Source organism: Schistocerca americana, chromosome 1, assembly GCF_021461395.2.
Source record: "Schistocerca americana isolate TAMUIC-IGC-003095 chromosome 1, iqSchAmer2.1, whole genome shotgun sequence".
In the NCBI taxonomy this organism is placed as follows: Eukaryota; Metazoa; Arthropoda; class Insecta; order Orthoptera; family Acrididae; genus Schistocerca; species Schistocerca americana.
In genome coordinates this window covers 1,028,748,249-1,028,772,756 of record NC_060119.1, presented here as the reverse complement: position 1 = coordinate 1,028,772,756, position 24,508 = coordinate 1,028,748,249, and the positions used below count along the sequence as shown (strand labels likewise).

Below are 24,508 nucleotides of genomic sequence, written 5' to 3'. Positions count from 1 at the left end.
ATGCGTACTAGAGGCGTGCGAGAGTAATATCCAATACCGCCCCATACCATAATACCCGGTGCAAGACCAGTGTGGCGGTGCATAATGCAGTTGTCCAGCATCCTCTCTCCACGGTGTCTCCACACTCGAATCCGACCATCGTGGTGCTGCAGACAGAAGCGTGACTCGTCAGTAAAGACAACGTCATTCCATTCTGCCGTCCACATCCGTCTGTCATCACACCATTGGCGACTGAGACGTCTGTGGTTCTGCGTCGATGGTAGACGAAGCAATGGACGTCTTGCGGACAGACCACTCTGCTGTAAACGGCGTCGAATGGTACGCGCAGACACTGGATGATGCGTTACAGACTCAATGTGCTGTGCTATGGTTCTGGATGTCACTGAGCGATCCGTCACTGCCATGCGCACAATTTGCCTATCAGCACGTGCAGTGGTGCACCGAGGTGAATGCGATCGACCACGTCGGTCCGTCGTACCCTCCTGCATCCAACGGTCACATATCCGCATTACAGTTGTTTGGTTTCGTCCAACACGACTATCGATTTCTCTGTATGTTGATCCACAATCTCGGTAAGCCACTATCCTTCCTCTGTCGAACTCGGATACTTGATCAAAAGATGTTCGCTGTTGTGTACGAGGCATAACTGATCGTGTTGTGAAACAACCACAAGGTAAACACACGTGCCGAACGTACACTCGTCGAAATCGCCAAGCCTTAAATGGCGCTATGAGGTGGCGCCACAGGCGCGCGTGATGTGCGTCCGCGCTGAAATTTTAATCAGTTGCATATCTCATCGCTGCAAACCCGTGGTTTAAATTTCACTTGATTCGGATGCTTCCTTCAGGGTGTTGCATTTACGGTGGCCAGCAGTGTAGTTCTAAAGCGAATGCCGTGAAGTGTTTCCTACAGTTTAGAAGTAGAGTTGAACTTAAGAGAGCTTAAGTCAGAGGAGTGCAGTAGGTGGTATAGCACTTAGCAGCTCCATCAGTCAAACAAATCAGTAACAGCTTGCACTGTACATGCTTCAGCATTGTCAACATGGTCAACACAACTGGCACTGCTAAGAGTATCCTACGACTTCCACACCGCTGACAACGGGTTATACACGATGCTGGTGACTACTTTGAAGGTCAGTAAAACTTTGAAACACGCATCTATTTTGAACGAGCTGTAAGTGAATAGTTGCCACTACCAAAGTTCCAACCTTCGCATCTACCAATGGTCATTGATTGTTCAGATTAATTATCCTTCCCTTCGTTTCCACTAGAGAATAATGGTGGAAAGTAAAACATGAAATACTACTGCCGAACACGAGGAAAAGCGTACCAAGCAGTGACAATGTGCTGTGGACGCGCGCTTCTGCGTTTATGTGGCAGATGGAGGCTGTCCGTCAGGTGGTATTCTTTCGTCAACGACGATATGTGGAACATAACGTGCACCATGGGACCGAAAAAGCACTGGCGGAAAAAAACGCAACATCACAAAAAGTCGAATAACGAAATTTCGGGGAAACATTTCTAAGTGATTAACACTGCAAAATCACAGATCAAGGTAAGCACGAGATAAGTCATTGCAAATGTGCAATGTTGGTACATTAATAACCGGTGAAATCGCCAGAATGTTCACTGCAAGCAGTCAAACGTGCCCGTGTTTTTGTGTAGATGCCAGGTATCTGCTTGTGGGATTGAGTTGAATGCCTCTTCCACTTGGTCGGTCACTACAAGGACAGTTCATCCTGTTTGTGGATGACTCTGGAGTTGTCAGATGAAGACTGGAGACAGATGTGGTGATCGAACAGGCCAGGGCAGTATGTCGAAACTGTGTAGAGGAGTTTGGGTTGCAACAACAGTATGCGGGCAAGCGTTATCATGTTAGAAAACAGCCCGTGGGATGATGTTCATGAATGGCAGCGTAACAGGTCGAATCACCAAATTGACTTACAAATTTGGAGTCAGTGCGGGGGATAACCACGAGTGTGATCCTGCTGTCATACGAAACCGCACCCCAGGCCATAACTCCAGGCATAGGTCGAGTACGTCTAGCACGCAGACAGGTTGTTCACAGGCCCTCAACTGGCCTCCTCCTAACCAACACACCGCCATCACTGGCACCGAGGCAGAACAAGATTTCATTAAAAAACACAGTAAACCTCCACCCTGCTCTCCAAGGAGCTTCGCATGACACGACCGAAGTCGAAAACGACGGTGGTTTGCGGTCAGTGAAATGCGTGCTATAGGGCCTCTGGCTTGGAGCTATCTCTCATGTAATGGATTTGTAACAGCTCGTTTTTATTGTGGTGCCAATTGCTGCTGCAGATGCAATACGATGCGCCAGAGGCATGCACGGAACACGACGGTCGTCACTCTCGGTAGTGCCACCTGGCCGTCCGGAGCCCGGTCTTTTTTGCGACTGTACTTTCTCGTGACCACTGCTGCCAGAAATAATTCAAACTGAATGAAGTGTTGATAATGGCGTCTTCGTCGCCTTAAATGCACTCTGTTTGCCATAAACTCACCCAGTCCAGTCTCAAAAGTAACTAACGCTCACGAACGTTCCAGCGTGTACATAGAGCGGACCTGATTTGGATCCTCATACAGACGCTACTAGCGCCACTCTTAGGCAACTGGCGCGAAATTTCAGTTGACATTTTTAGATTTAGATTGTTTCCATCAGTGTACCTTCACAATGAAGTGCCAAAGGAACTGGTATAGGCGTGCGTATTCAAATACAGGTATATAAACAGGTAGAATGCGGCGCTGTGGTCGGCAACGCTTATATAAGATAACGAGTGTCTGGCGCATTTGTTAGATCAGTTACTGCTGCTTTAGTGGCAGGTTATCAAGATTTAAGTGACTTTGAACGTGGTGCTATAATCGGCGCACCAGCGATGAGACACAGCAACTCCGAGGTAGCGATGAAGTGGGGATTTCCCCGTACGACCATCTCACGCGTGTACCGTGAACATCAGGAATTCGGTAAGCCATCAAATCTCCAACATCGCTGCGGCCGGAAAAAGCTTCTGCAAGAACGGGACCAAAGACGACTGGAGAGAATCGTTCAACATGGCAGAAGTGCAATCCTTCCACAAATAGCTGCAGATTTCGATCCTGGACCATTAACAAGTGTCAGCGTGCGAACCATTCAACGACACCATTTGTATGGGCTTTCGGAGCCGAAGGCCCACTAACGTACCCCTGATGACTGTACCACACACAGCTTTACGCCTCGCCTGGGCCCGTCAACAGCGACGTTCGGCTGTTGGTGACTGGAAACATGATGCCCGATCGGACGAGTCTCGCTTCGAATTGTATAGAGAGGATGGACGTGTGGGGTGTGGAGACAACGTCATGAATCCATGGGCCCTGCGTGCCAGCAGGGGACTGTTCAAGCTGGTGAAGGCTCTGTTATGGTGTGGGGCGTGTGTAGGTGGAGTGATATGGGACCGCTGATACCTCTAGATACGACTCTGACAGGTGACACGTACGTCAGCATCTTGTCTGATCACCTGCATCCATTCATGTCCATTGTGCATTCCGACGGTCTTGGGCAATTTCAGCAGGACAATGCGACACCTCACACGTCCAGAATTATTACAGAGTGGCTCAAGGAACATTCTTCTAAGTTTAAACACTTCCGCTGGCCACCAAACGACACAGACATGAACATTAGTGAGCGTATCTGGGATGATTTGCAATGTGCTGTTCAGGAGAGAGCTCCACCACCTCGTACTTCTACGGATTTATGGGCAGCCCTGCAGGATCCATGATGTCATTTCCCTCTAGCACTACTTCAGACGTTGGTCGAGTCCTCGCCATGTTGTGTTGCAGAACTTCTGCGTGCTCACGGGGGCCCTACACAATATTAGGCAGGTGTACCAGTTTCTTCGGCTCTTCAGTGTAACGTTTGGTTCTCAGTAACTATCTGGACTTCAAATTCCCTATTTGGAGTAAGGAAGGAGCACACCGCTGCCAATTGGACTGCACCTGGCAGAGAATTGCGTTGCTCAAATCAATCTTCGGGTTTAGGATAGCTTTGCTTGGTAGGCAGGATATCCATGTTCTTTGAGGGCGCTTAGCTAGTGGAGTACACTACCGCTACACTGGCATGGGGCTCCCAAATACTCTTTTCGAAACAAATTTAGCAATACCACTGTGATTGCTCAGAGACATACCAATACTGATTTTGGAAGTCAGGTTACAACTACCGGATTTATTGTTGTATAGCAGATTTTCGCTGCCTTGTAAACGCTGAACCGCGTTTGTAACGTGCATGGGTTGTCAGGTTTCGTCTTGGTTTTCTGTTACTGAGAACGGAATGACTTTTTTGCACCGCAAAAGTAGAAACTTTACACTGAATTAGAAGTTGCCTGCCTCCTATATTTAATGGAAGGGAAACTGCCTCTCTCTCTCTCTCTCTCTCTCTCTCTCTCTCTCTCTCTCTCTCTCTGCCGTGTTATGGTTTGAAACAAAAATCTAAGTCACATGAAGGAGGGTAAAAAATAGTTCGTCATTATGCACTAGGAGAAGTGCGACCGAGAGCTTTTCTCATTTACAGCTGAAATCAAGCACTGATTCTAACAGTTGAAGGACTTGTATTGTTATTAAACATGTACTAGTTTAGTTAACACAATTTCTTCGAAGTTCTTGATTCTTCTAAAGTGATGGCTGCAGTTTTTACATTTGCCCAGTTGAAACAAAACAGTTTGTTACTTCGTATTGACGGCTCTTTCTCTTTACAAGCGACAAGCGAATGGTTGTTATTCAGTGACTTACTACATTTGTTGCATTGAGAGTCATTTCACTGCTTCCACAAGAGTAGAAGACAAGACATCAATTTAGCAGGGAAGTTTTCTGATAATTTCTCAAAAGTACATGTGAAACGTTCGTTATGTTTTTATGAAACATTAGTTTCTATCCATAAGAAAATAAGCGTTTGTTTTATGACATTTGCTTAGTCCAATATGGATACCAAAACCACCTACAGATCAGAAGCATAACATACTATAAAACGTTGATTATAGAGAAAACTCACGGGTTATTAAAATTCTTTCGCCTCTATAACTTCGTCATTCAGTTTTCTATCTGAAGGCCAATGTATTTCTGTAATATATCTAATTATCATGATTCACTTCGTAGTATTGAGATAGAAATAAAATTTTCTCAAATAAGGGTACCCTCATCTGCTTAGTAGCGATACCTTTCCTCAGCTTCAGACTGTAAATTCATTGACTTACTCTTGAAAAATATGTTCAGAAGTTTATTGTGTTTTTAAAGCAACTTTACACGTGGAACAAAATATTACTTGTTTTCACATATCTTTCGATGCAGCCGAGCGCCGCACAAATTTCCAAATTGTAATAAACATATAAAGAAAATACTATTAAGATAAATCGAACAGTATTCCAGAAGTCACCTGCAAACGATGGCCGCCGTTAGTCAGCTGATCGACATGATAGTTTCAATCTAATGTAATGCCGTAGTCTATGTAATCTATGGTCTAAGAAGAAAACAGGTTCAGGTTTTTGGTTTCCCTAACTCGATTTTTCTGCTTCCGGAAGTTGTGTCGCATATGCAGGGTGTTATGGATATAAGTTTAGTTACTTTTGTTGAAGACTGAGGACAGTGTACTGAACATGGCTGTATCAGTGTTTATTCTACTTGTAGACAAATAATTGTAGCTATTACTTATAGTATGTCTTTGTAGTGCCTCAAAGTACGCGTGACTCGCACAAGCCATTGATGCTCATTTTCCTCTGAGCAGTATGTCAGGTACTGAAGTGTGGACGCGTGGAAGGAAATCGAATAGTCTAAACTGTGCGGCGGTGCGGTTGTTTCCGTCCCTTTACAACGGACCTGCACTTACCTGTGAACATTGTCTCAGCATATCATCAGTAGGGAAGCCGTGCGAAACGTACTGTACTTCGACGTGAACCAGGCTGCAATTAAAGTCACTAATCTGCGTTTCGGGAGAAAATTTTCACACGAAATGAAAGGTTGGAAATTTTGTCCTCAATTAATATATTCTGAAACATAGTTGAACAAGCCCGTGCTAGTCTTAAGAGTCACTCACAATCCCTTTCAGTCACGTTAACAAGTTTATGGTGTTGCATTTCCCGAAAACGTATTAGCTACAAAAATACGGATTGTTTTTGATTGACAATGCTCGCCAAATATTAAGTCTATCGGTACCTAATGCAGTCTCAGTTTTTAGCTACCGACCTGCTCAATACGCCACGCGGAATATACATCTTTCTTGTCACAAAATTCACTTAAAATTCCGAAATTTCTACACGCCCATAGGAATAGTTATGCCGTCACTTTACCACACTTCTGATGTATGAAACACTGCTAGATCGGCCAACTTATCGTTTCCATCGGAACTACTACTACACACATCCGAACTGTTTCATGGCTAGGCGACCAGTCTTCTCTATAATACTCTTGTCTTCTCTACCAGCAAAGAGAGGCGCGCGAAGAATATTGCTCTACCATTGGTCAGTTTACTCAGCAGCCAATAGCAAAACAACACTCTCCCGCGTCAATCCGCGCGTTTCATAAATAACCAATCGCAAAATAGTAAACCTAACGACTGCACTTTTTCCCGACGTAATTATCTAATATGAAGTTTTGTTTATGCATAAAGTTATTTACTATTGTTATATATACCTGAATTAACTTTCCCTTTGCCGTAAACTTACTTTACAAATTTATTCTACAAAAATCCCCTTTGTCCATATCCATACTTCTTCGAAATGTTCCCACACTAAATCCTACTACATAACTCGTTAAACAATTATCTTCATATTAACATTAATCCACAATCGCGCATCATTCATACTGTTAAAACACATTTATAACATTTTACATACACAAAAAGACATAATAATACTTTATGAAAATACTAGAACAGTTTATGAAACACATTCTATTACTTCAGTGCACTCTAGTGGGCACAATCGAAACTAAAATCACAGTCCCTCTTTCAAATATTGTCCTCTATCGGCTGATAAATAAACTACGTGCGCGTGCAGTCTCGCGTCACCATCTGTCACTATCCAGCTCTGAGACACATCTCCCACTTAACCGCCTCAAAGGCAGGATCGGTATACGGCGCTATGCCTCAACTGGCTTGCGTAATCCATTTCGTGGCGCAGTTATGACAGGTAATAAATTATGAGATGTATTTGTGGGAAGATTGTTAGACGCAGATAAAAGCAACTGACGCATTGGAATGGGTACATAGTAAGGTACTAGTTACCACAATATCTGTACCTATGCCCCTTCCACCCAGTATAGATACAGCCGAGCGGAGCGCGGGTTGACACTTGGTGACGATGTGCTGCGTGTTGCAGGTCGTTGTGGAGGGGCAGCCCACAGCCCCGGGACTCCCCCGGTCTCCCACGGCGCCCGCGCGCTCGCAGCACGCGCCGTCCGGCAGTCCGGATATGGACGACCCTTCCAGCAAAAGGCAGGCCACCAGGTAAGTGCCGAGGCACGGCCGTGTCCAAAAATTGACGACATTGGGGAGCAAAAGAACAGCCATTCCAGACGATAAAGACCTACCCTGCAATCTAGCTTTGCGCAAACTATGTACAAAGGTATTCCCCTCCTTGTAAAAAGTATGTGATTGCGAAAGGTGGTAAATTAAACCCGTCATACTTAAGTGATTATAGTAGAGCATTATTCACAAGTACCTCCAGAAATACCCTCGGACTTCAAGAAGAATATAATAATTTCAATCCCAAAGAAAGCAGGTGTTGACAGATATGAAAATTACCGAACTATCAGTTTAGTAAGCCACGGCTGCAAAATACTAACACGAATTCTTTACTGACGAATGGAAAAACTGGTAGAAGCTGACCTCGGGGAAGATCAGTTTGGATTCTGTAGAAATGTTGGAACACGTGAGGCAATACTGACCTTACGACTTATCTTAGAAGAAAGATTAAGGAAAGGAAAACCTACGTTTCTAGCATTTGTAGACTTGGAGAAAGCTTTTGGCAATGTTGACTGGAATACTCTCTTTAAAATTCTAAAGGTGGCAGGGGTAAAATACAGGGAGCGAAAGGCTATTTACAATTTGTATAGAAACCAGATGGTAGTTCCAAGAGTCGAGGGGCATGAAAGGGACACAGTGGTTGGGAAGGGAGTGAGATAGGGTTGTAGCCTGTCCCCGATGTTATTCAATCTGTGTATTGAACAAGCAATAAAGGAAACAAAAGAAAAGTTCGGAGTAGGTATTAAAATCCATGGAGAAGAAATAAAAACTTTGAGGTTGGCCGATGACATTGTAATTCTGTCACAGACAGCAAAGGACTTGGAAGAGCAGCTGAACGGAATGGACAGTTTCTGAAAGGAGGATATAAGATGAACATCAACAAAAGCAAAACGAGGATAATGGAATGTAGTCGAATTAAGTCGGGTGATGCTGAGGGAATTAGATTAGGAAATGTGACACTTAAAGTACTAAAGAAGTTTTGCTATTTGGGGAGCAAAATAACTGATGATGGTCGAAATAGAGAGGATATAAAATGTAGACTGGCAATGGCAAGGAAAGCGTTTCTGAAGAAGAGAAATTTGTTAATATCGAGTATAGATTTAGGTGTCAGGAAGTCATTTCTGAAAGTATTTGTATGGAGTGTAGCCATGTATGGAAGTGAAACATGGACAATAAATAGTTTGGACAAGAAGAGAATAGAAGCTTTCGAAATGTGGTGCTACAGAAGAACGCTGAAGATTAGATGGGTAGATCACATAACTAATGAGAAGGTATTGAATAGAATTGGGGAGGAGTTTGTGGCACAACTTGACAAGAAGAATGGACCGGTTGGTAGGACATGTTCTGAGGCATCAAGGGATCACAAATTTTAGCAGTTGACAGCGTGGAGGGTAAAAATCGTAGAGAGAGACCAAGAGATGAATACACTAAGCAGATTCAGAAGGATGTAGGTTGCAGTAGGTTCTGGGAGATGAAGCTTGCACAGGATAGAGTAGCATGCAGAGCTGTATAAAACCGGTCTCTGGACTGAAGACCACAACCACCACCACCTCCAGAGTGTCAGGAGGAGACTGCGTGAAAACTAAAACACACATATCAGTGATTACATCATTGCTTCAAGTTGTAATTCAAAGTTGCGCAGTATGGGCACCGTTAATGATGCACCAAACCTAAATATGTGTTTAAATTCATTGGAATTGCTGACACTTAAGTGCCCGGTATGACGCGACACTAGCCCGCTTTGCATATCTGTTCATTGGGTTGCCTATATCTAGGCGCGAACTAATTCGATATGACAGTACGGAACGAACGATTATCTACATCTTATGACAGTCTGCCCACAGAGCAAGTAAACCACAATGTGTGTTACGAATCGAAACGTAGAGAGATCCACTGATATGTGTAATTTTCATCTACGTCATACAATTTTCGCGCAGTCATCTTCTGAAACCTGTGGAAATACTTCGGAATAACCCTATAGTTTGACTGCCTCCGGAATGTTGTCTTCTGTTGTTGATGCAACGTATCGCCACAAAAATGATATTGGGAACTATTTTGCTGGGTAAGAATCGTCGGGGGCTCTCAAGCAGGCCAGCTCAGGTCGCACCCTGACCCGCGATGGATGTGCTACAAACAGGGCCATATTCACCTGCGGGCCGTTCAGGCTCCAGTCCAGGAGCCGGAACCGCAAAAATTCGAAATAAAAAATGGTCTTTGCTTTAACAATATCTTGCGTGCCCCCTAATCATAAAAGACGAAGGCGGCGTTATTTTCTGCGGGATTATTCGGCTGAATTATTCAGCTGACAGCTAACCACGAATGAAGTCGGCATTCACTTCTCAAAGCAAGCACTCCCACGCATCAAATTCCCAGTAGCATTGGGTCGGTAACGAAACTGTGGCAGTTCGAAGAGAGTTATATTTCGCGGAATGCTGATTTATTCCAGTCCTCGCTTTATCCAGTCCGGTACACAAATATTTTTCCCTGGTGTCACCAGACGCCGATTCTTGAGTCTTAAAGCTGCGAGAAACCATTTTCAGATTCTATATTGGTTAACGAAACAGTGCAGGATTCGTACAAGATGTCTTCAGATCCACAGCGGCTGACAGATTACAGACACATGACGTCATAGCAAGGTAACGCGGCTACCATAAGCGTTGCAGCGCGAAATTAAGCTTCAAATGGAAATAAAAAATGTTCCTATATCCGGTCTCCAGCATTATAACGGCTGTATCCGTCGTGGTAGGTGAATAACAGCAGTATAACAACGAATTAAAGCTAACATTGTAATTAGATGCTTTTATATACTTGGTCATGTGATCTTTTATTATGGACCACCTTAAAATACAAACTAATCGCTGTAAAGCAGAGGAATTTAAAAACGAAAGTGACAAACTAATCTTTTTAATCAGTGAAATAAAATTTTAAATGCAGCATTAAGGATTTCGATTCGAAATTTCTCTAAAATGCTATTGTTAAGAGTTGTCACATAATTTCCTGTGGTAGAGCCCGTTCCACCGGTTCAGCCTAGGGCTCTGTAGATCACACACACTTCTGGCTGCAAAGTGACGTTTCGTGGTTGTGTTTATTGTGGATAGGTGAAAGATAGACTACTGCTGCGTGACGAAGTTCAACGATATCTGCAAGATAAACGTCCATAGAGTATACAGCTACCTCAAAAGTAGCAGTTTTAAGTAAAAGTGTCGAAGCCTCAGAGCAGTTGGGATCTGCCAGACGTCAAACACGCACGGCATTGAATACACAAACATCGATGTTGTCGACTCCTCAGTAGTGAACTGTGAATGAATGGAGGAATAAACTTTTTACAGGTAAAACTCTCATTAGTGTTCACGTATAGATATGTGGCACTCCAACCACACGTAGGATTTTCAAGAGGTTTAATTGGTCGAGGTGTACTATTCATCAACGATCACACCCGTCCGCATCGAGTGTACTGGTGCATGGACTTTCGTAGATGAAGATAACCACCGCATGGAATGGCCATCGATGTCTCCCTATCTGAGCCCTGTGTCCTGCTTAGGATGCTTCAGGAAAATAAACTACAGCCCTTCGGTCGCCATAAGGCATAAAGACATTTTAAAGCTCTCCACATAGCTTTTCTCTGAAATAGGAGGTCTCAACTCGCGCCGGCCGCGGTGGTCTAGCTGTTCTAGGCGCTCACTCCGGAACCGCGCGACTGCTACGGTCGCAGGTTCGAATCCTGCCTCGGGCGTGGATGTGTGTGTGTGTGTGTGTGTGTGTGTGTGTGTGTGTGTGTGTGTGTGTGTGTGTGTGATGTCCTTAGGTTAGTTAGGTTTCAGTAGTTTTAAGTTCTAGGGGACTGATGACCACAGATGTTAAGTCCCATAGTGCTCAGAGCCATTTGAACCATTTTCTTAACTCGCATCACGGAACATATCACGTCATGGCCAAGTATGTGTGACAGCTGCGAATAAACATATCCCCTAATAATGTATTGTGTTTTACGAGGGATTTTAAAGCTTTTATTCTGAAATGTGTATTTTTGGTTTCCAAACTTGTGTAAGTACATATTTTGGACTGCATTGTATGCCAACTGTATTGTGGTTCATCGTATCCTCGTTCTGTAACGCTTCAAGCGTCCTGTTTGTAAGAAGTGATAAGCTGTGAACACGAGTGTACTTCATTGTGTACTATGTTACAGAAAGTATCTGGATACTCGCTTGAAGTGGTCTTGATGGTTACCATTGCACACATTATGTAGTGGTGTTTTGCACTGAATTAATATATTACCTCCGAATGAATGCCGATCGTCTGATGGTTTCGCTGTGGAACAGCATTCTGTTCTAAGTTTGAAAGTGCAGTGACAGCAGGTACCACTCTTGAGTGAGTGAATGCTGTGTTACGATAACTGTTTCCTAGGAAGTATTAATGGGGACGCTATGGAACCTACTCCATGTGCAGCCTAAAATGAAACAAGTTTCAGAGGTGTATTAAAAAAAAAAAAAAAAAAAAAGGAAATTCACGAAGCTTACTCTTATCCTTCAGATTTCAGTACAGCGTGGAAACGGGCATTCCACTGTCCGGTGGAAGATATAAGTATCATCCACGAAAAAGATTATTGGTTGCTACTTCAACCGGTTGCTGTGTTCATCCATAATGTTTCTTATTTGATTGAGTGGAATCTTGAGCCCGCCCCCACCTCCCTCTCCCCATTTATTTTTTCAGTTACCCCAAAGGACGGAAATCAGACAGTAACAAAACTCAATCTGATTGTTAAAGGGCATCCCATAGGTATACAGCAGTGTTTAGTCAGAGAGCTGAATATCCGCTGACATCAAACTTTCCTGTACTTCAGGATACGGTGTACAGGATAGTGTGCAGTGCCAAATGAAACGCCGAACTCGTGTATGAAGTCAACGCTGATTTTCATGGTCTTCTCTGAGGGATGAAGTAGTGAAGGCAGCAGAGGATCAAGTAGGTGAAAAGACGAGGGCCAGTAGAAATCGTTGGGTTACAGAAGAAATATTGAATTTAATTGATGAAAGGAGGAAATATAAAAATGCAGTAAATGAAGCAGGCAAAAAAAAATAACGTCTCAAAAATGAGATCGACAGGAAGTGCAAAATGTCTAAGCAGGCATGGCTAGAGGACAAATGTAAGGATGTAGAGGCTTATCTCACTAGGGGTAAGATAGATACTGCCTACAGGAAAATTAAAGAGACCTTTGGAGAAAAGAGAACCACTTGCATGAATATGAAGAGCTTTGATGGAAACCCAGATCTAATCAAAGAAGGGAAAGCAGAAAGGTGGAAGGAGTATATAGAGGGTCTATACAAGGGCGATGTACTTGAGGACAATATTATGGAAATGGAAGAGTATGTAGATGAAGATGAAATGGGAGATACGATACTGCGTGAAGAGTTTGACAGAGCACTGAAAGACCTGAGTCGAAACAAGGCCCCCGGAGTAGACAACATTCCATTGGAACTACTGACGGCCTTGGGAGAGCCAGTCCTGACAAAACTCTACCATCTGGTGAGCAAGATGTACGAGACAGGCGAAACATCCTCAGACTTCAAGAAGAATATAATAATTCCAATTCCAAAGAAAGCATGTGTTGACAGAAGTGAACATTACCGAACTATCAGTTTAATAAGTCACAGCTGCAAAATACTAACGCTAGTTCTTTACAGACGAATGGAAAACTGGTAGAAGCCGACCTCGGGGAAGATCAGTTTGGACTCCGTAGAAATATTGGAACACTTGAGGCAATACTGACTGTACGACTTATCTTAGAAGAAAGATTAAGGAAAGGAAAACCTACGTTTCTAGCATTTGTAGACTTGGAGAAAGCTTTTGGCAATGTTGACTGGAATACTCTCTTTAAAATTCTAAAGGTGGCAGGGGTAAAATACAGGGAGCGAAAGGCTATTTACAATTTGTATAGAAACCAGATGGCAGTTCCAAGAGTCAAGGGGCATGAAAGGGAAGCAGTGGTTGGGAAGGGAGTGAAACAGGGTTGTAGCCTCTCCCCGATGTTATTCAATCTGTATATTTAGCATGCAGTGAAGGAAACAAAAGAAAAATTTGGAGTAGGTATTACAATCCAGGGATAAGAAATAAAAACTTTGAGGTTCGCCGATGACATTGTAATTCTGTCAGAAACAGCAAAGGACTTAGAAGAGCAGTAGGACGGAATGGACAGTGTCTTGAAAAGAGGATAGAAGATGAACATCAATAAAAGCAAAACGAGGACAATGGAATGTAGTCGAATTAAGTCGGGCGATGCTGAGGGAATTAGATTAGGAAATGAGGCTCTTAAAGTAGTAAAGGAGTTTTGCTATTTGGGGAGCAAAATAACTGATGATGGTCGAAGTAGAGAAGATATAAAATGTAGACTGGCAATGGCAAGGAAAGCGTTTCTGAAGAAGAGAAATTTGTTAACATCGAGTATAGATTTAAGTGTCAGGAAGTCGTTTCTGAAAGTATTTGTATGGGGTGTAGCCATGTATGGAAGTGAAACATGGACGATAAATAGTTTGGACAAGAAAATAGAAGCTTTCGAAATATGGTGCTACAGAGGAATGCTGAAGATTAGATGGGTAGATCACGTAACTAATGATGAAGTATTGAATAGGGTTGGAGAGAAGAGGAGTTTGTGCCACAACTTGACAAGAAGAATGGACAGGTTGGTAGGACATGTTCTGAGGCATCAGGGGATCACAAATTTAGTACTGGAGGGCAGCGTGGGGGGTAAAAATCGTATAGGGAGACCAAGAGATGAATACACTAAGGCGATTCAGAAGGATGTTGGTTGCAGTAGGTACAATGAGATGAAGCAGCTTGCACGGATAGAGTAGCATGGAGAGCTGCATCAAACCAGTCTCAGGACTGAAGACAACAACAACAAAATTGTATACGTCAGTGAGCTGCCTGTAATAACGACTTTGTGAGCTTTGTTAGAGACGTAGAATATCTACTGTTCCTTTACGGCCATTGTGGAACGCTCGACACCCGGTTATTAGCACTCCTCGACACGCAGTTGGAAATCAGCGGCGGCTGTTTCTTACATAATACAAGAGGGTTTATCCTCGCACTGGACATAGCTAGTAGATTAATTTATTGTATGTAATGGATACCATTCGGCGGCGTTATATGGGCCTGGAAACCGATGCACACCACAATAATGGATAAATTTCTCTCTTTGAGTTTCGTTACAGCGAACATTCTACTTGCAGTGACATGTTTCCACCTACTTACAAACAGCTGGAAAGAACACGCGTGGTACGGCAACTACCAGTCCGAAATAGATGAGCTACAGAAGTTTGTAAATCGCAGTAGACTTTTACACAGAAGTTTAAACTGTTTGGGAAACAGATGCATTTAGTCGGTAAAGCCTTCGCTTTTTCTGCAACTATTTTTTCCGTTTCAGCAGCCCATTATAACCTAACATTTATTTACAAATAAACAATATGTTTATAAACCACTGTCTCGTAATAAGAGTATGCTGACTTTGTACCGTCGTTACGCTAGTCTCATATTCTTTGTTGGGAAAGCAAGAGTATTAGACGCCATCTGTATGGATGTTACTGTCAGCTGCGCATAGTCGTTAGGATTCAACAGTACGCATATGATATTTTAAATGCGTTCGCGCTGAGTTTATGCGGTGCGCAGAATTGTTCCAGGGTTACGTAGCTCGAAAAAAATAACTACTTCATAAATATTAAAGTTGCCAGTTAGCTGTGCGCATTTAGGATGCAGTGCGCAACGCCGCTCCGTTCGAATTCCAGTCCCAGGGGCCAGCTGCCGACCACGGGTGTTGAATGCATTTTATGTATTTAATACTGATGTCGGAAATGCCATTTCCATTCCTCTAATTAATATTGATAGTGTATGCACGAACCAAGTAAATATATTCAACGTGGTGTTAGTTTTGGGAACGGTATTACTCTTATTTGTTGATAGACGTCTAGTTGTGCAATGTCCCGAGGAGTTTCTGCGACTCTAGGAATGTATGAAGATCATGTTAATCTGAAAGCGATTGCATCGTGGGCAGTGGATGAGTGACTTTGTTCCTTAATAATTTTGTCCGAATGAGAGAACGTAATTTTTTCCAGCACAATGTCGTCGTGAGCTAATTACAGGTAGTCAAACTTCACAAGTTTGTACAGATGTCTTTAGCTGCACCCATCTCTTATGTATAATGCCTTACGTATGTTGTCGCAAGAGTATTTTAAAGAAGTTCCGTTGCAATACCGACGCATGTGTGACTATATAATTATAATGTATATTTGTGAACATCAATCAACTGGGCTGTATGAAAGCGCAAACAAGACAATCCGTTTGTGTCTTGCGGTTGTTTTAATTCGTGATAAGCGTCTTATTGAATTCTATTTCGTGTGATTTGCAGAAAATACGAACGAAAGTTTTTCAGAATTCAGGTTTTACCGTGATGAATGTGACAGTTCCAGTAAAATGGAAAAAATCCGCTCTTCTTAATACTTCAGTCTCGCTTTATTCTTGTGTGTGAACTCTCTTCGGTTTAACTCTACTCCTGTTACTTCTTGGAGTCCTGTATCTCCTCCGACCGTCAGTCGTCAGCACGTATCTCTGACGTCGTTACCCTGCTTTCCTCTTCCGGCGGTACTTCCCGGTTCCGCAGAACATGTTCCGATGTTACGCGATTCAGAGCGCGCAGTCTGCTTCTAATTTGTGATTTCTTTAATTTTTTGTATGTGCACAAGGACGAAAATATTGTTGTAAAGAACAAAAAATCGGTGACTGGCAAACTAAATCAGATTAAAATATGTGATTTCTAATTACTACTAACACTTCGATTTAGTTTAATGCAGCCGGGAAGTTAACTTACACGAGTTTGAGTGCGCTGTTTTATACTGTGTACTCGTATCACCCTATAACTGATCGGATCGTTCAAAGGTCAGAGAAAGGCCAAGGTTTGGTTGCACACGCTGCCCCCCCCCCCCCTCTCTCTCTCTCTCTCTCTCTCTCTCTCTCTCTCTCTCTCTCTCTCTCTCTCTCTCTCTTTCACTGCTGTACGTGTACAGCAGTCAAGTTCTAACGATGGAACTGAACATGTGGCCACTTAATCGTTCTGATATGGTCAAGCAACGGCTAAAATTTGTTGGAGTAGTTGTGCGCGTCAAGTCGTACAGAAACCACAACAAATTCAAGAAATAAAATTTAATTGCACCTATGTTGTTGCGGGAATTTATATGTAACCTGTGTGAGATGCTATTGAGAATTGAAGTTTGCAGAATCTAACACGTTTCTCTTTAAAGTGCTCCTGCAGTTCCCCACTAGGGGTGTGTGTGTGTGTGTGTGTGTGTGTGTGTGTGTGTGTGTGGGAAAGGGGGGGGGGGCGGCGGCGGCGGCGGTACGTGTTGGTGTTTCACTGTTACATTAGTTCGCCCATGATTGGTTGCACGGTTAATTCTGTTGCTCTCTCTTCGCCCTTAGAAGCGAGCAACAAAGTATTCGTTCATGGCACAGGCAAAGTTGTTCAGACGTGATACGGCCTCGTAAGGCACGTTCCCACCAACAAATTTCACATCCTAATATAAACAGGTTGACAGCTATGAAGCCTGTCACTTTGTCACAGTTGTATTTATTCTGTTCCAAAAGTTTCGTGAAATAAAAGGCGCCAGGCCAAGGCGTAAGAGGAAGCCCCTATTCATTGCCTTTTATGGAGTAATGCCAGGCAGGCACTCATTTTCCATCAGCCTGTAAGCTATATTCGTCACGGCGTGACTGAATTGGTTTTACAAGTGCCACGAAACAATGATCGTATAATAAAAAGATTAAATAGAACAGAAGCAGCTTCGTAATCCCCAAGATGTTTGTACAGAACTGAAAACAAATTCGAAATTCAGTCATGAAATATTATTGTTTGTGGAATTTGTGGATAACCTATTGGAAACGTTCGGCCACAGCGTTACTGCGTTGTAAGTGGGGTTGCATCAGTTATAGTAATACGTAATGAATGTTACTTGGTGACTATTTCAGTACCTACAATTTATTCCCAAGTTTGAAACGTTATTTCCCATAACATTCGGACAATATACACCATCTGAACAAATATTGCTCATCATCTTTACAAAGCCTTTGTGTAATTTCTAAGCAGTTCCAACATCCTTCACAATGGGAAGAGAGCAGGATTATCAATTACGTTAGTCTCCTGAGTGGTCACTTAAAAAGTTTCCCGCAGATTGCATGGAAGTCTCTTGGAGATTCCAGAATAGCTTCTTCGCTAAAACTGCGTCCCACTGGTGAAGGAGATTCGTTAAGCCACTCCTCTCGTTAGTTTTTATCTTGCATGCAAGTGCTTGTTTCATTATGAGCTCTAAAATTGTGACACCAGTACTTTTCCGCGGCAATGTAGTCTAATGAAAAGATTTCTAAATAATTTGCAGCTGTATCTGAGCATCATATTTACGGAGCTTTGACGCATTACATTCGGAAAGATACGTCCGCATGCGATACGCATTAGTGAACGTTATTGTTGTTACTAGTGACACGCCGAAACGTACTAATTGTGTACTTGGAAACATATTTTTATTTGAAAATAAAGTAATTCATTTGTAAATGAGTAGACGGTATATCTTGAGTAATCATAAAGTTCTGTGTGTACAGTTCACCTTACTTTACTTTTCTGCGTAAATGCATCAGGCAAATTGTGTAAAATGCTGATAGCACGATGCTCCATAAATTGATGTTCGCAGTGAAAATGATCAAGTCGGCACCAAACCTGAAAGTCCAGATCAGTCTTTCTGTTGGTCAGCCTTACGCTAGTTTAGTGGGAGAGTCCGTCGTCAGTAACACTCGGTATGTGTGGTATCGATGAAGTAGACTCATAGCGCCCCCATCATCGCTCTTTCTCGGAACTGAGAAAGCTTCTCCTGCGTGATTCATAGCAGCGCACGCTCAGCAGTAGTGTTACCTGTTGCTCTTGGAAAAAGGGGCGTGCGCTTGTAGGGGAGGGGGGAGGGCGTGGAGAGGTGGAGGGAGGGAGGGAGGGAGGGGGAGAGAGAGAGAGAGAGAGAGAGAGAGAGAGAGAGAGAGAGACTGACCTAATATTGACTTACATCGACGCAATTGTAGATGCGTGTGAGCCTGTGACAGCCAGAACAATATGCCACATCTACATTCTTCGAGCCATAGAATATCTTCAGCAGAGTTACTCTTTAGTGGCATTGACGGGACGGGTTTAACAACAGGTCTGACGGCAGCCCGTTGTAGACCGTTGTCGATGCAGAAATCGCCCTGGATGGATGTAAGGTAAGAGAAATATAGTCTGTGTTTTATGTTTTCTGTGATTTGTAAAATATTCCTTTGCTTAAAAAACTTTCTTCTATAATGTATGATCCATCATTCAGACCAATCTGTCGACGCCCACATTTCACGGGCAATGATTGTGTTAATTTGTGTATTAGCGTCACCTCATCTGTTAGTTAATACTCCTTTGTCCCAGTTGCACCATTGCCAGAGCTTATGAACAGCTTCAATAGCGGGTCATCACGTTAAAACAAATGAGTATCGTTTGTAAAAGAGGTATCTGCGCTAAACGATGACGGCTTCATCATGAGTGATATAAAAACTGTTCGTTGAGATAGTACATTACTGCACATTCAATCATGCACTAAACCAAGTAAAATCGTTGTTTCCTGTTTCTAACAAACATCCACAAGGTGCGGCATTCAGAGGTTCCGCAACCTCATCTTCAGCCGTACGCTGGTTACTTATTAAAAGTGCGTTTCTGCTGCAGGCAGCCAATCCTCTTTATATTTCAGTTAACTCTAAAATTGTTGTGGGTTCAATATGGGTCCTAGTTTACATCTGGGTCTAAATTTACAAGCATAGTGGTGAAATTACTCATGTGGCATGTGTGATTGTTGGCTTTCCCAGCGTATGATTTTGGTATGTTCTCGGGAACTCCGCCCCCGCCTTTCTCTCTCTCTCTCTCTCTCTCTCTCTCTCTCTCTCTCTCTCTCTCTCTCTTATTGCTGTCACGCAAACAAAATCGAATCAGACGGTAAAATGTTTTAAATCTGGTGTGAGCAGTTCAGTCGCGTGTATTTTGGCTGGCGTACTTCGAAAGAGATCGCTGTCATTGCTGCGCGCGCGATGTCATGAAATTAAAATTTTTGCGAGAAGTATACTGTGGAAGATCAAGGATAAATTTTCCAAACCCCGAAAATACCTCCCCCCCCCCCCCCCTCCATTGCGACGCATAAGTTTGAAATTGGACACAAAGGTGCCTACTTACTTCTTCTGTTTTGGTGCAAAAGCGTGGTGCATTGCGACGGCGTCCTCGGGCTCGGTGCCGACACATGTGAGAAAAGTCCACAGTTCGGTAGTTCATGTGAGCTGTAAGGTGGGTTCATATTGGCACCAATTTCAACACAGTTCAGCCCAACGCCACCGTGGACATGTCAGACGGTGAGAAGTTCGTCACAGACCCTCTTACCCGCATTTCACCCCTTCTTTTCGACATCGCTGCGATGGACACACGAACCGCGACACTTCGCGTTAAAAAAACGCAGTTTTCTCATGGGTGGCCGAGGACAATATTTTCGACACACCGCCGCTCGAATCGACACAAAGGCTTCGGGGGAGTGGCATAAAGGGCGTCAATGAACCACACCTTCCCTTGGGCGTAAATTTCCACACGTTGCTTGGTTGAAAAAGACAGTTCGCAGTACTATTATCAAGAGGAAGATGCTCTTGACATCCTTTGACATTATGAATATATGAAGATGGTAACATTGGTGATCTTGCAGCTCTCGAAGAATGAAATTACAATAAAATCAGACCTTTAGCTGCTTACAGCCGTTGCTAAATATCAACGGGGACAGATGAAAACATGTGCCCTGACCGGGACTCGAACCAGGAATCTCTTGCTTACATCGCAGACGCTCTATCCGTCTGAGCCACCGAGGGCATAGTGGATAGTGCGACTGCAGGGACTTACCTCTGGCACGCTCCCCATAAGACCCACATTTCCAACTTAGTTTCCGCACACTACATTTGTAGTGCCCCTGTCCACTATACTCATTGCTCGCGGCAGTCAATCTATCTAGTCCCGTAAGAGTTGGGGCAATGTGAGTGCATCCGCACTGAAGATCATTGGCCGGTAAGCCTTATCTATATGAAGATAGTATCTGTCCCCGTTAATATTTATCAACGCCTCTAAGCAGCTAAAGGTCTGATTTTATTGTAATTTCAACCTTTGACATTGGTCGTACCTTCGGACGTCTCAGCCTTTTTGTAAGAACAGTGTGTGGCTGCATGCCGACTCAACGTGGTCGCACCCATCTGGAGTCCGGAACGACCGCAATTCTTGCTGTCATCTACAGCTTCGAACTACTAGGGGCCGTTCAAAACACTTTCGGTGCCACCCACGCAACTTTGGTGCGCACCGGCTGCTCCAGCGTCTAGGGCTTAGGCAACACCTTAGACACCCCTTGGGTGGGATTTGCCTTCCTTCAGCCGGCAGAACATCCGCCAGACTGAATTGGTGTCAGTTTCTGACAGGTACATTTGTGACGTGCGTATTGAAGTTGCGTGGGTGGCACTGAGGGTGTTGCTGAACGTGGGTTGTAGAAGGACCCTTTGCCGTTTTGTTCACGCACGCTTGCTGCACTTCCATGATCTCACGCCACAGGAGGGCTGAAGAAGCTTAAGTACCATGTGCTGCTTCGGATAACGTTCAAATTTCGTTGACGTTTTTGAATGGTAGTCAGTGATTCTATCCTGTACATGAGAGTAAAAATTGTGGTTGCGCTGCACTCCAAAGAGTTGCCATGACATCCAGTGTGGATGCAGCCACACATTGTCCTTAGAGAACTGTTGAAACGTCAGAGGGCGTCAGCAGTGTGACAGGTTGTCACCAACTGCTTCCTGTTGCTCATCGCCCTGCGAACTGTTGTTTTCAACCGCGAAGTGTGTGGGAATTTACGCTCCAGGGAAAGAGGTGTTTCCAATGACGCCTATTGTGCTACGCCATGAGGCCTTTTCGTGACGATTCCTCAGCCACCCGTAAGAAAACCGCCTGAATTCGACGCTGAGCGTCGCGGTTCTGAACTTCATCGCAGAGACGTCAAAAGAAGGGATGAAATGTGGGTAAGAGGGGCTGTGACGACCTTCTCATTGCCTGACACGTCCACGGTCGAGTTGCGCAGAATTGTGGTGCACTGTGGTGCCAATATCATTAGCCCACCTTAGAAGTCGTAGGACGCCACACTTGCGCTTCATTACAAAGGGAGCTTGTAGGCACCTTAGAGACAAATTTCAAACTTACACGTTCCAATGGGAGACAATTACAGGGTTTCGAAAAAGTGATCGTTTAATTTTATTGCGCAGTGTAGTTACTGCATGTTACTTCGGGATGGCAAGGCAGCCAGCGGTCTACCAGGAACATTAAAACTTTTCGTGGACTACGGAAGTTGTAGGAGGGTACCTAAAGGTGTCAAGTCTGCTAAATTAGCTATAGACAAACTTCGCTGTCTGAGCTTTGAAACGTGTTATTTTTCTCTTTTGTGGGACAATGTACATTTAAACTTCGTCAGAGATACCCTTGATACTACGGGGTTTTCGTATCCGCTAGACTCTGGCCGTTTTAATAGCAGTACATGGAGGGATTTGTCAAAATTGAGAATCTGTAAATCATTGTTACGCTGATTTGCACAGCTTGGAACTCGATGAGCACCTTTACACTTACATTTTCATAAAACTTTGTGTACATGGAAGAGGACTGTTCAGTTAACTTATGCTACGGCGACCTGTATTGGTTATTGAGAAAAGTCTGTCTCAAAAAACATTCCGTTCTAAAGGGAGGTTTTTTTCATTGGTGTTATTTCAGACTTTCATATAGAAAGTGGTGTTAGCTTTAAATGTGGCAGAAGTAATCGGTATGGTAGATCAGCGTGTGACATGTACATTAATACAAGTAGATGGTGGTGCTGTTCCCACTGCAGCCATCGTACTGGGCATATCCTTCTACCTGTATGAAGCATGATTTGAATTATGTACATTTCTGTTATTGATTTCTCACACCGGAACATAATAGGGGTAATTTTTTTCCCTGCTTTTTTTCTTTTTTTTCCTGATGCGTGAGGAAGGTATGATCAGCCGATGTTGTCGTCCTTCATGGTGAAGTTGTATTTATTTGCTGCCTTTCTTACAGTTACCCTCGAGGTGTATTTTCATCATCTTTACCAGGTCTGGCAAGTGTGTGTGTGTGTGTGTGTGTGTGTGTGTGTGTGTGTGTGTGTGTGTGTTTTTCAAGCGCCTAAGATGCGTGTCTACCCGGTCATGACTCTTCCATAGCCGCCTGACCGTTTCTCTGTATCACGCCTTCTAACTCAATTTCAGAAATGTCGCAACTATAACACACCTCCACCTTAATTCGTTCTTCTTTCTAGCCTATAAATAGCGCTGTGCTTCGTTGGAAATAGCACGAGCTCTGTAAGCATCATAAATCAGGAACAGCAAGGCCGAAAATACGCCTGTTTGGGTCGGAAACCTTCCATCAACGCGTTTTATGACCTCTCGTCCTCCGCGCACGTTTACTTACGCGCATCTGAAGTGTGTAGAGATATCAAGCGCCCTGCTGGACCTATTCCACAGGACCATAGCGGTGTGGTGGGGTTTCCGACCGTTGAATTTCCGACCCGTGACGTCAAAAAACTTTGTGTTTCCAACCACAAATATTTTAGCTCTAGGTTTGCCGACAGTCAAAGGCAACTGCAACATTCGGGAGGCTCTGCCAACAGTTTTGTAATAAGAATACCGCTTCACTTTTCATTCAGGCTTAGGACTGGCTATGCACCTAGTACATAGGCATGTTTATAAGTTTCTTTTATTTTTACGCTTTTGTCTCTCTTGTTAGTATTTTCGCCTCTTACTTTCTACATCATTACTGCAGTAAACTGTGTAACTTCTTGTCTTACGTTATGAATTTAGTTTCTTAGTCAATTTTTTGCAAGAAAGTAAGAGATTTTAAACATCTTTAATCGCCCGAGTCCTTGTGTACACCGAGAAGCCAAAACATTATGACTACTGCCTACCGCGACGCTAGATGCCGCCTGGTGGCGTTCCGGCCACGTGACGCGGTAACATAAGTATGTAAGCGGAGCAAACGTGGATGGGGGATGACCTTAGCGAAGATATGGGCTGCAAATGTAGAAATCTATTACGATCAGCTTCTTTGACAAAGATCTACGGCAAGGCGTAGGACGGTGAACTACCTCCGGGCGCTAAATTATTGGACATTCACGACCCTTCACAGAACGTGGGGTTCGGAGGCGGCTTCTCTGCTACGGACTGATTTGTGGCATATATGCGGAAAGAGCACAGTGCTGGTACACGTACAAAGATTTCGGACCACACCGTTCATCGTACATTGTTGAACATGGAGTCCGCAATAAACCACCCCATCGTGTTCACTTGTTGACCAAACATCATCATCAGTTATGATTGCAGTGGGCACTGGACCATCGGAATTTGATCGTAGATCAATGGAAATGTCAGCTCTCAGGTGAATCTCATTCTTGATGCACTAGATCGCTGATCATTTGCACAAACGCCGTCATCGAGGTGAACTGCGGCTCGAAACTTGCAGCGCGCCACCGATGCAGGCTGATAGGAGCAGTATTATTCTAGGACAGACATTCTTCTGCGCGTGCATGGGACCTGTGGTAGTATTCGAAGACACGCTGACAGCAGCAAACCACGTGCATCGCTTCATGCGTAATGTCTTCCTCGACGGCGATGTCATTTTTGAGCAGTTTAACTGTCCGTGTCTCGAAGCCTGAACAGTGCTACAGTGCTTTGAGGAGCATTATAATGAAGTCAGTTTGATGTCTCGACGACCAAATTCGCGTGATGTGAATTCTGTGGAACCCATCTGGGTCGCTATCGGGCGTTATCACCTTGTACGCAAATCAGCGGCCCCGTTATTTGTGTGCATTACATGATGTGCGTAGACATCTAATGCCACATACCTCCA

At 43.8% G+C, this 24,508-nt stretch overlaps 1 protein-coding gene across 3 annotated transcripts in view; it reads left to right on the top strand.

The window, feature by feature from the left end:
• The window catches only part of LOC124616545 (beta-arrestin-1), a 493,320-nt gene that overhangs the window by 161,526 nt on the left and 307,286 nt on the right, over positions 1-24,508 (top strand). For all 3 annotated transcript variants that reach the window (XM_047144881.1, XM_047144866.1, XM_047144874.1), the window contains exon 2: positions 7,355-7,482. In XM_047144881.1, the coding sequence (XP_047000837.1) occupies positions 7,448-7,482 (35 nt within the window). In that variant the 5' untranslated portion in view covers positions 7,355-7,447. The remainder of the gene's footprint in view (positions 1-7,354; positions 7,483-24,508) is intronic.